Source organism: Microtus pennsylvanicus, chromosome 18, assembly GCF_037038515.1.
Source record: "Microtus pennsylvanicus isolate mMicPen1 chromosome 18, mMicPen1.hap1, whole genome shotgun sequence".
Lineage (NCBI taxonomy): Eukaryota > Metazoa > Chordata > Mammalia > Rodentia > Cricetidae > Microtus > Microtus pennsylvanicus.
Genome location: NC_134596.1, coordinates 4,949,590 through 4,961,825, shown reverse-complemented (window position 1 = coordinate 4,961,825; position 12,236 = coordinate 4,949,590). Strand labels below are relative to the sequence as shown.

General features: G+C 42.8%; 1 protein-coding gene across 2 annotated transcripts in view; it reads left to right on the top strand.

The window, feature by feature from the left end:
* Window positions 1-12,236, top strand: part of Uevld (UEV and lactate/malate dehyrogenase domains) — a 35,414-nt gene that overhangs the window by 19,591 nt on the left and 3,587 nt on the right. Inside the window, exons 9-10 of one of the 2 annotated variants that reach the window (XM_075952435.1) lie at window positions 2,708-2,881; window positions 10,470-10,533. In XM_075952435.1, the coding sequence (XP_075808550.1) occupies window positions 2,708-2,881; window positions 10,470-10,533 (238 nt within the window). The remainder of the gene's footprint in view (window positions 1-2,707; window positions 2,882-10,469; window positions 10,534-12,236) is intronic. The other variant, XM_075952436.1, reaches the window with a different exon arrangement.

Below are 12,236 nucleotides of genomic sequence, written 5' to 3'. Positions count from 1 at the left end.
CCAGAGCCATGGTTAAACTTGCAGCAGGCCAAGCGTGCTTCAGCTGGTTCCTCTTGTCCTGGCAGGTGGCTGTGTGCAGTTTCCAGGGAGCAAATTCTTTGTTTGTTTTTCCCAGTGTGGTCCTGGCTGTCCTGGCACTAGCTCTGTAGACCAGGCTAGACTCGAACTCACAGAGATTCGCCTGCCTCTGCCTCCCGAGTGCTGGGATTAAAGGTGTGCGCCACCACCAACTGCAAATTCTTATCCTATAAAAAAACTTGACTCAAGTGACCTAGCTAACCATCATTTTTCTTTGTTTTTTACACACACTTGGGTCATTTAATTTCCTTTCACAATTTTGTTTTTTCCAAGGTGCATACCAAAACCTGTGATTAATTCTGTAAGCTACTTGACCAGGGAACTCAGGCCTAGCCTTGGGTGTGGGGACATAATTGCTAATTGCTGTCTTTAGTCATCAATCTGTTTTCTACAGGCAGAATTCATGGGTCTATAATGCATGAAACTTCCTTGTTCTTTGTTTTCATTTTCTGAAAATCTCACATCTAACCAAGGAAGGTAACTTCTAGCCTGGTTTTACCTTTTTTGTATCTTTTATTGGAGCACTTAGGCAGAATAGCCTAAACCATTTCTTTTTTTTTAATTTTATTTATTTATTATGTATACAACATTCTGCCTCCATGCCACATGCCAGAAGAGGGCGCCAGATCTCATTACAGATGGCTGTGAGCCACCATGTGGTTGCTGGGAATTGAACTCAGGTCCTCTGGAAGAACAGCCAGTGCTCTTAACCGCTGAGCCATCTCTCCAGCCCCTAAACCATTTCTTTAGTTAGCTTTATCAACTGTCCCATAAAAGACACTAACTATATCTTTTAGGCTGACTCAAAAAGTTTAATTAAATCATAGATTTAGCTAAGCATCATTGCTCTTATAAAAGTCATCTTCATCATGATCTGTAATTAAATTGCCCAGTGAGGCCGGGCGGTGGTGGCGCACGCCTTTAATCCCAGCACTTGGGAGGCAGAGGCAGGCGGATCTCTGTGAGTTCGAGACCAGCCTGGTCTATAAGAGCTAGTTCCAGGACAGGCTCCAAAGCCACAGAGAAACCCTGTCTCGAAAAACCAAAATAAATAAATAAATAAATAAATTGCCCAGTGAGGAGTGGGGTTTTCCCATGAAACAATCACAGTGGGATCCTTTTACACAGTAAATAACCATGCCAAATACAGCAGAACAGCAGCAGCAAGCGGCATTCTAGGGACAGTTCCCCTCCCCCGGGCTTTGCTTCTCCAGGGTTTATTTGTTGTAGCTTTGCTGTTCAGTGAATTGAACTCAAAATGCTCCATTGCTGGCTACAGCTCCTCTGATGTGGCCACTGACAAAATGTAGTATTATTTTCCAGTTGTTAGCCATACCTCCTTCAGTGAGAAAATGGTGACAATCCCCAAGAGAAACATGTAGTAAGAACTTGAGTCTCCGGTGTTGCAAAGATGTTAGGAAGCACATTGCACATCCAAAGAAACATCTTTTTCTTGATTTTTCTCTGTGAATGTGTGCACACGCACCCACTGTGTGAATGTCAGAGGGCAGGTCTGCTTCCGCAGTGTGGGTTCTGGCCCTTGAACTCAGGTTGTCAGGCTAAATGGCAGCCGCCTCACCCACCCTCACTTTATCTTCAGTGTTCTATATTTTGTAGATTGTTTAAGGAAATAAATATTTCCAAAGAGTTGGTTTGGGCTCAGCCGGCGAGCATGTGTTTGAAATATTCCAGAGTTCTGTGTTTCATTTGTGATTGGTCTCTATATCCTGTGAGACGCTTTTGTCATATAAGAAAAAGGGAGTTGTAATGTTTGTTTTTCAAGATGCTGTACTCATAATAATATATGAACTGGTATTTTAATTTAAGCCTAAAACATAGAAGAAATTTATGAGTGAAATTGGATTATTGGGCTGGGGATGTCTTGGAGATAGAGTGGTTGCCACGAGCTCATGAGGCCCTGGGTTTAAAACACTTCACATACGTGCACGCATGTGCACACGCCTGCGCTCTCTCTCATACACACACACACACACACACACACCAGTATTAGTGCTCTATTGAAATGAAATTATGATTTTCCTGCTTTTATGCCCAGTTTTTACATTTCTTGCTTAACTGTCTGGGAACTTATTTATTTTCTACCCCTAACAACTTTTGTTTCATGAGAAAATTATATAAAAATGCTTCAACCTGCCGGGCGATGGTGGCGCACGCCTTTAATCCCAGCACTTGGGAGGCAGAGGCAGGCGGATCTCTGTGAGTTCGAGACCAGCCTGGTCTACAGAGCTAGTTCCAGGACAGGCTCCAAAGCCACAGAGAAACCCTGTCTCGAAAAACAAAAAAACAAAACAAAAAAAAAAAAAAAAAAAAAAAAAAAACAAAAATGCTTCAACCTGGCTAGTGTTTTCAATATACTTTATAAACATACTCCCAGCCATGTTGGTGCACTTCAGTAATCCCAGTACTCAGGAGCAGAGGGAGGAAGGCCAGCTAGACTGTGTAACAAGACCTGCCTTGGGGAGTATAACGCTTCAGTGCATTTAAGACTTCCAGAGTCTGTAGAGGCTCTGACTCCCTTCTCCAGTGAAACAGGGCTTTCCTTGTGAGCAGGTAAGAAGCATACATTTTTAAAAAATCTTTAAGTTTTCTTTCTGTGTGTATTATTTAGTGGAAATCATGAGCTATGTGACATGGAAGCTGAGCACATTTCCCGCAAATAGAGTGATTGGGATTGGATGCAATCTGGACTCACAGAGATTACAGTACATTATTACCAATGTTTTGAAGGCACAGACTCCAGGCAAAGAACTATGGGTTATTGGTGAACAGGGAGAAAACAAAGGTAAGTTTTAATTTTCCTGCCGATTCTCTGACGTCATGACATTCAGATCTGTTCAGGACCTTAGAATTGTGGAGCTTAGTGAGTACCTTCTGTTAACGAGCCTTCATGAAGATCATTTGTTGTGCATGTATGTGTGTGTTAACACATATATGTGCACATGTGTTTGTGTGTGCTGCTGGGAATTGAACCTAGGGCCTCAAGTGTTAGGCAGGTACAGTACCGCTGAGCTGCAACTCGGCACCTGTTCTACGCATATATTTGTTTTCCTTGAGCTTAAGGAAAGACCCCCCCCCCGTCAAGTTTTATATTTTTAATTGAATTTTGGAGTCTAGAATTAATTTAAAAGTTTTAATATTCCATTTAAGCATTTCAATACCTGAAGCATTTAGAAATCCCCATTACTCTCTCCACATCCAACTTTTTGCTTTTAAGCTCAGTCTTCATTCCTAAATGCATGCTTCCTGTTTGTCTCTTGCTTTCCTTTTGCTTTTTTTTTTTTTGAACAAATTTTCAGCCCATGGCCGTTTTAATGAGCTATTCGTTCTCTCCCTATCACAAAAGCATAACTTCAGCTCTCTGTATGAAAATAAAAGTAAAACCCTCTTCTTCTCCCAAAAGAAGGCTTTCTGTATCAAGATGCCTTCCTTTATGCCTTGTTGCATGCTGGGAAGCCAGGCTGCTCAGGAGACAGCACTGTGGCTGCCCTGATGCATCTCTTCCACCCGTGTACAAAAATTTGAGTGTCTACGCTTACTCGCTGTGTCACTAGCTGCCGTGTAAAGGGAGGTGTGGAACACAGTCTGTTTTATTTTATTTTATTTATTTTTTTTGGTTTTTCGAGACAGGGCTTCTCTGTGGCTTTGGAGCCTGTCCTGGAACTAGCTCTGTAGACCAGGCTGGTCTCGAACTCACAGAGATCCGCCTGCTTCTGCCTCCCGAGTGCTGGGATTAAAGGCGTGCGCCACCGCCGCCCGGCCACAGTCTGTTTTAGAGAGAAGGAAATACCAGCTATTTCAGCTGACAAGCTACAGGATACTCTTTGACTGAGTATTGGTGCCTAGTCATTTACACATGCGTTTGACATGGGTTGGGATTATTAGGAAAAGAATAATACTGTTCCTGTAGTACCTCGAATGATGGTAAAGACAGGTGTTGCAAGAATGGGTAGGATTTGAATAGTTAGTATAGACTGGTGAAAACATTCCAGGAACGGGAAGTCAGAACCAGGCAGAGGCATTAGCTAGGAACTGCCTGCGGATGGCCTTAAGATATGGATGCTCATACATTCTCTTCAAGTATAGGATATATCATAATGTATTTAGCGAGTCCCCCTAAGAAGAAGAAGTTTTTCATGTATATTAAATATTGAGTTGAATAAGAGCATTTTAAAATGTACTAGGCAGTCAGTACTGTAGTTACTGCCTGACTTATTCCTCCGTCATAGTCTTTGTACATTCGTATGTGTAGTAACTTACAGAACTCACAAAGAGAAAGTATATCTTCATCTAGTATGTCTAGGTGAAGGAAGAAAAATAATTTAATGGAATTTGAGTTCTTTAAACAAGAATAACTTAAAATCTCCTTAAAAAGTAGGTTTTTTTAAAAATTAAATGGCCTTTTATCTCAAATGTAGGGATTTATAGCATGCCTCTTTTTAAAATTTATTTTATGTACTTTGCCATTTTGCCTGTATATATGTGTGAAGATATTGGATCCTGGAGTTACAGACAGGTGTGAGCTGCCATGTGGGTGCTGGGAATTGAACCCAGGTTCTCTGGAAGAGCAATCAGTGCTCTTAACTACTGAGCCATCTCTCCAGCCCCAAATGTGAGGGTTTATTTCAGAAAGTTGTGATGATCACCCGTTGCCTAAGATACTGTGGTGCTCACTGTTGATCCATCTCCTGGAAGCCTGGAGCTTCATGTAAGAGTGACCACAAGCCAGGATTGCTTTGTTGTCAAGAGGCAGTGAAAACAGGGAATAGATGTGGTATTTCTGACTTGTGTTCTCAACTGAGAACCAGAAACAGAAGAATATAGGAGAACGCAAATTTGGATTCTTTAAATTCGGTGTTGTAATATTTGACATATATCTGTATAAATATATATAGAGATCCATGTGCAAACTTTGAAACCTAATAGAGCAAGCGCTCATGAACGTACCCTCAGTCAGGATTGTCGTGAGCGAGCACCACGGAAGTAACTCACATGCCCCAGGCCATCGTCCTGCTTACTGTCTAGGAAGAATCAGATGGCTTCTTTGTTTTGTCTTTTCCAGCGCTAGGATCCATTCCAGGGATCCTTGTAGTTACTTAGACAAACTCTAACCACAGAACTACACCCCTGGCTCTCACCTGTGCACAGTCTTCAACCCCTGCTCACAGCGGCATAGAAACATGGCTAGGTTTCCTTACATGGTCCTAAAGGCAGAAATGGATCAGAGGCTCCCTCTGCTGACTGCATGTAAGAAACCAACTGGACAACAGTAATGTGATTAAAATTGATTTTTAATTATTATCATTTTTATGGAGTACTTTTCATACAGGTATCTCACTTAAATTTTACAAAAATCCTGGGAAGGAAGAAGTAGTTTTCTCTTTATTTATTTATTTTTATTTTATGTGCATGGTGTTTTGCCTGCATGCGTGTCTGTGTGAGGGTGTCGGATCTCTTAGAACTGGAGTTATAGACAGTAATAAGCTATCATGTGGGTGCTGGGAATTAAACCCAGGTCCTCTGGATGAGTAGCCAATGTTCTTTTTTGTTTCAAGACAGGGCTTCTTTGTCCTGGAACTCACCTTGTAGACCAGGCTGATCTCGAACTCACAGAGAACCACCTGCCTCTGCCTCCCAAGTGCTGGGATTAAAGGCATGCGCCACCACCACCTGATTGAGCGCCTGTTTTCTAAATATATAGAAGAGGAAATACACAGCCCAGTAAGGATGAGCGAGCTGCTGAGGGTGATTTATTCAATAAGAGCTGCTCTAAATTGATGCTAAAGATTTGCTCTTTCTTGCTGTCTGTTGTAATAGGGGTGGCGGGCCGCTTCCCGCCACCCAGCTAGCTTTACCCAAAATAATTACACGGAAGCTGTAGTCTTTTAAACACTGCCTAGCCCATTAGTTCCAGCCTCTTATTGGCTAACTCTCACATCTTGATTAACCCATTTCTAATAATCTGTGTAGCACCACAAGGTGGTAGCTTACCAGGAAGGATTTTAACCTGCATCCAAACATCCATCTTGGAGAAGAGAGCTATGGCTGGAGAGGAGAAGCATGGCGTCTGGCTCACTGCCTTCTTCCTCCCCGAATTCTGTTCTGTCTACTCCGCCTATCTAAGCTGCTGTCCTATCAAAGGTCAAGCAGTTTCTTTATTAATTAACCAATGAAAGCAACACATAGATAGTAGACCCACCTACATCAGCTGTCACTTAATGTCTCTTAAATACTTTATGCCATGCCTGGCCCAGAGTAAATACTCAGTGAACTGTTATTCCAAGATCATAATGAGTGAGCATCAGGAAAAGGAGGCATGAAAGAGCACTTGGAAGTGGAGCAATGTTACGTCTTGGAACAGTTAGAAGAGCAGAATTGTCTAAGTAAAATTCTTCTCTTCTAGTTCTTCAGTGGTAGCCACAGCCAGGGAGGGGTCCGAGGGTGAATAAGACCTTTCGGCTCTATTCCCTGCTTCCTTTCTCAGCTTCAGCCTGCCCTTCTGCAGGTGTTTGGTGCTAGCCAGATGGCCACGTACAGTGGTTCACACACTCTGATTGTACCCGCTGCTTCCTTTCCCCCGACACCCATTCACTTAGCTAGTTCCTGCTTACCTCCATGACTGCGTGAGTGCCAGTTCTCCCAGAGCGAGGTTAGGTGAGTTTGTGCCTGAATTACAAGCAATAGCATAGTGCGTGGCCCTCGTGTCTGTTCTTCATACGATGGCCATCTCCTTCAGCTTGGAATGCTTTCCTATTTTGGATTGAATGAATGGTCCTGACACCCTCTTGTTTTGACCAAAAATCAGCCATTTGTTCTGCACCAAGTAAGATGGTTAGCAGAACATTTGCTCAAGAGCTGCTGTTTTTAAACTGTGGTATTGAAATCATACATAAACACAGATCACTGCAGCGGCATTTCAGCAGTTCTGGGGCTGGGCCTCAGAATGGAATGTGTCATCTCTTTTGGCACAGGTTTGGTTTTGTGGGTAATAGTAAAGAACAATCCTCTAGACAGTATCTTACTGTCTCGTATACCCAGTGTAGCCTTAAACTTGCTATGTGGCTCAGGATGACCTTTGAACTTCTGACCCTCCTTCCCTCACCTGCTTAGTGCCAGGATTGCAGTGTGTGTCACCAGTCAGGTATGATTACCCAGTACTGAGGGTCGGACCCAGGCCTTCATACATGTTGAGTGAGCCCTCTACTGACCAACCACAGCCTGTGTCCCCTACAGGCGTTTTGTTTTTTTTGTTTTGTTGTTTTTTTTTTTTTGGTTTTTCGAGAAAGGGTTTCTCTGTGGCTTTGGAGCCTGTCCTGGAACTAGCTCTGTAGACCAGGCTGGTCTCGAACTCACAGAGATCCGCCTGCCTCTGCCTCCCGAGTGCTGGGATTAAAGGCGTGCGCCACCATCGCCCGGCGGCATTTTTCATTAAAATTTTTGGAGCCTGTTTTTGAAGATTGGGGACTAGAAGATAAAGATGATTAAATGCATTATTTTAAATGTCTTAACCAAAGATGGATCTACACCAGGATGTAAAGGGTTGGGCAGTAAAACAGAAAGTGAAGTAATTAAGTGAATCCTAACTTACTTTATTGTGTGATAAGCAGACCTGAACACTAAACATTTTCTCTCCTAACTTATGGGTCAGGGCTTGTAGAGAGGAAAGATTGAAGGATGTGAGATGCACAAGGCAAGAGAGCTGGCTCGGTGGTCAAGAGCACTTGTTGCTCCTGCAGAGGGCTTGGGTTTGCCCCTGAGCACCACATGGTACACAACTGCCTGGAACTCCAGTTTCTGGGGCTCTGCTGCCCTCTTCTGGCCTCTTCCAGCATAGCTTCCATGCACACACAGATGCAGGCATGAAGTAAGGAAATCATAAAATAAAGGATCGGAGAGATGGCTTATGGGTTAAGAGCATGGGCTGCTTTTCTAGAGGTCCTGTATTCAATTCCCAGCAACCACATGATGCCTCACATCCATCTATAATAGTAGGATCTGATGCCCTGTTCTGTCATGCATGCATGCAAATAGAACACTCACATACATAAATAAACAAAATTTTTAAAAATTTGAGTACAAAAAAAGGATATGATATTCCTATTTATTCATCTGCCCCATCTTAACTATGCATATTGGCAGCAATACTCATAATTTTCTGGTTATTTTGTTTTCTTTGTGAATCTTTTTTCATACCTATCTTGCTATTTTATTTATTCTTTTAAGGTCTATAATACTGTATTTCAGTTACCAAGTGTTCTCCATATCCCAGTTTTTAAATATTGTAACATATTAAAACCTAAGTAAATAATTCTTATATAAGTCTTCAAGGGGGGCTGGAGAGATGGCTCAGAGGTTAAGAGCACTGGCTGCTTTTCCAGGGGTCCTGAGTTCAATTCCCAGCAACCATATGGTGGCTCACAACCATCTGTACTGAGATCTGGCATCCTCCTCTGGCATGTGGGCATACATGGAAGCAGAATGTTGTATACATAATAAATAAATAAACCTTTAAAAAAAAAAGTCTTCAAAGTAGATCATTTTAAAATTCTTGGGCCCAGCATGGTGGTATACACCTTTAATCTCAGCACTCAGAAAGCAGAGGCAGGAGGATCTCTGGGAGTTCAAAGCCAGTCTGGTCTATAAAAGGAGTTCCAGGCAAGCCAATGCTATACAGTGAGCCCTTGTCTCAAATAAAAACAAAAGAACAACAAAAACAAAGTGAAAATAAATAAAAAAGTTTCTTAGCCTCCCATACGTATGTATATTTTTTGTGTCGCAGTTCTTTGGTTTGTGTTCTTTTTTACTTGCAAAACAGGACTTAGGTTTTGCTGCTGTTGTTTTGGAGGTGGAGACAACAGTGAGCAGAGTCCAGTGGTGGAGCGTCTGCCCAGAGCGAGCAAGGGCCTAGGTTCAGTCGCAGTGGTATAAGAGCAGCTTGCCGCTTCCCATGGTGGAGCGTCTGCCCAGAGCGAGCAAGGGCCTAGGTTCAGTCGCAGTGGTATAAGAGCAGCTTGCCGCTCCCCATGGTTGTCACCTCAACTCTTACCAGTCTGTTTTGTTGTTGTCGCTCTTGGTACCAAACATAACGTTGAATGGTGTGTGGGGTTGATTGTCCTCAGCACCATAATAGAAAATATACTGGGGGGGCTGGAAAGGTGGCTCAGAGGTTAGGAGCACTGGCTGCTCTTCCAGAGGACCAGGGTTCAATTCCCAGCACCCACATGGCAGATCAAAACTGTCTGTAACTCCAGTTCCAGGGGATCTGATGCCTTTACACCAATGCACATAAAAAAAAAGCTAAATAAATTATTTTTTTAAAAATGAAAATATGTGGAGGGGACACAAAATAGGAGCAAGTGGTCCCTGCACCAGGGCAGCTTATACTCACTCAGTCAGCTTGAAGAAGGGTGGCGTTTGCATATTGCCAAGTCCCTTGTGGCTGACACAACACTAAATAGTCGGTTTTTGTTGGTGTTTGTTTGTTTTTAATACAGATTAGAGTATGTGAATTTTAGACATAAGATACTCTCCTATAACCAAATGTATTTTGCTTGCCTACTCTGAACAGATTTATATTAAAAAGTGTCCTTATGGAGATGAATACTGGAATGGTTCACATGTTACAGTTTCAGACCAGTATTAAAAAGCAGCAGAGATAGCCAGTTTGTGGGCACTTCGGATGCAGTGCCTTGCAGTGCATGCTTGGCATAGGCAGAAAGAAGGTTTCAAGTCCCATCAGGCTCTAAAAGTGCAGCTTGTTTGTGCTGAATCAGATTGATTGGCTTCTGAACACAACGGTTAGAGGATGCAGGCAGCCTGGAACCCATTGCTTCTCCTACGATCGTAGAAATTCCATCCCAAAAGAGGTCACCACGTTTTCCCTCGAATTAGTCAGCTTGCTTCCCAGCAGAACAAATGTCAAGTACTTGCAGCATTTGAAAGCCTATTATCTGTAGCCGCCCAAGGAAGCAGCTCTTGCTGCCTGAACAGTAGGGTGGCCCCCGTGGATCTTTGCTGATGAGTGAGAACAGTGTAGACTTTAGGGATTACATTTTTAGGAGATTTAGGGTCAAAAATCTTTCTTGTCCCAGCACAGACAGTTCAGTGCCGTCAAGGGAAAAGTTACTGTTGTTAGGAGGATGAGACGCTATAAAAAGATGGGTCCTTTGGTTGTCACACCATTCTTGTTTTGTAATCCGTGTTTCACTGTGTAGCCCTGGCTGTCCTGAAACTCGTGTAGATCAGGCGGCTTTGAACTCAAGATCTGTCCTCCAGCGTCTGCCTCCTGATGGCTGCATTTAAAAGCGTCAGCCATCACTCTCGGTCATTTGTCACATCATTGGCAAATATAACTAATTCTTTGTTTATTTTAGTGTGCTCATGGAGTGGCCGCGACGGGGTAATGAGTCATAGCTCTCTGGCACAGCTGTCCAGCAGGTAATGGTGAAAATTTTCGAATGTCTAGCTAAGTCACGAGCTTCATAGCTGATGCGGCAGCTCTTTACACAGCAGGTTCTTACCAGACTTCTGTAAACAGGACTAGCTAACAGGAAGTCTGGAAGTGCAAGGACTGTGTGGTCCTGGACTTCTAGGAGTGCTTTGCAAGCTCGTTTAGACATTTAAAGGAAAGGCAAACAGTGGTCCCTCCTTTACGTCTAATCATCCAATGCTAAGTTAATGGGAAAGAGGATTCGTCTCTACGAGCACCCAAAAATGGATACAGACTAAGTACACATGAACACATTTGGGAATCAGTGTAAGATCAAAGTTTCCCAGTCTTGTCAGAGGGGTGCAGTGCACACACTTTATCTGGAGGCCCCCCGGGGCTTGTCCTGGCCGTTGGGTTTACACACAGATTATTTTCAGACCCCTTGTTATTTCACCATCACAAAGAGTACTCCCCTCAGGTCTGGAGAGGTCGAAAAGTGTAGATTTGTAGATCTTCCACTTGTGAGTTTTAGCACATGTGACAGCTGGAAAGAGGACGCAAGGTAGTGCATTATTGCATTATAACTTCTATTTTGTTGCTGTTTGGTTTAGTTTTGTGGGGGGGTTTTTGGGTTTAATTTTTTTTTTTTTTTTTTTTTTGGTTTTTTAAGACAGAGGGTTTCTCTGTAGCTTTAAAGCCTGTCCTGGAACTAGCTCTTGTAGACCAGGCTGGTCTCAAACTCATAGAGATCCCCCTGCCTCTGTCTCCCAAGTGCTGGGACTAAAGGCATGTGACACCACCGCCCAGCTTGGTTCAGTTTTGATGGCACTGGAAATTAAATTAGAGCCATGGATGTGCTAATCATGTGTTTACCACTAGATTATGCTCCCTGTATTTTTTAAATGGAATAAAATTAAACAGTTTTAATTTACATACTTTTTTTTTTACAAAAAAGTATACCTATTATAAACTTCAAAAACCACTGCTGTTAATAGAGAGTAAAAAACTGAGATAATTCCATCTTCTAGAAACAACCAGTTTAACGTCCACATGCTCCAACTTTGTCGTATTTCTGCACATACAGCATTCGTTTTTAATAGATTATACTATCTGTACCATCCTGCAGCTTGATTAATTGTAAAATTAAATATCCCTCTGTATTGTACATGTAAGCCTGCCTTCTTTTTTAGGAATTATTTTTTAGGGTTTAGCTAGATAGACAGACATAAAGATTTGCATGTATGTATGTGCATTGCATGTGTGTCTGACACAGGCAGCAGCTAGACAAGGTCGTCAGATCCCTTGGAACTGGAGTTTTAGGCAGTTGTGAGTCACCAGTTGGGTCCTGGGCACCATCTTGTAAGAGCACGTTCTTCATCAGCTTCAGGAGAGGTGACTTTATTTCCATGCTGATCATCTAAGGCAGCAGGACTGCTGTATCAGCACCAGTAGCTCTGGTGTAAGACAGGGGAGTTTAGTCTTTTAGCACATCCTTGGCTCTGAGCCTAATCTCCAGTGCCATCCAAACAGAACAACTCGGAGTTGTTATCAGTGCAGAGAATTACCTCACTCACTGCTCTTCCTGGCTGTTACCTGCACTAAGAGATCTACAGTTTCCTACCACACCAGCCTTGGGAGCATTGTTGCTGACGGTGAAATAACAAATGGTCTGAAAACAGCTGGCTCCTCCCTCCTTTTCTGTGATCCTTGC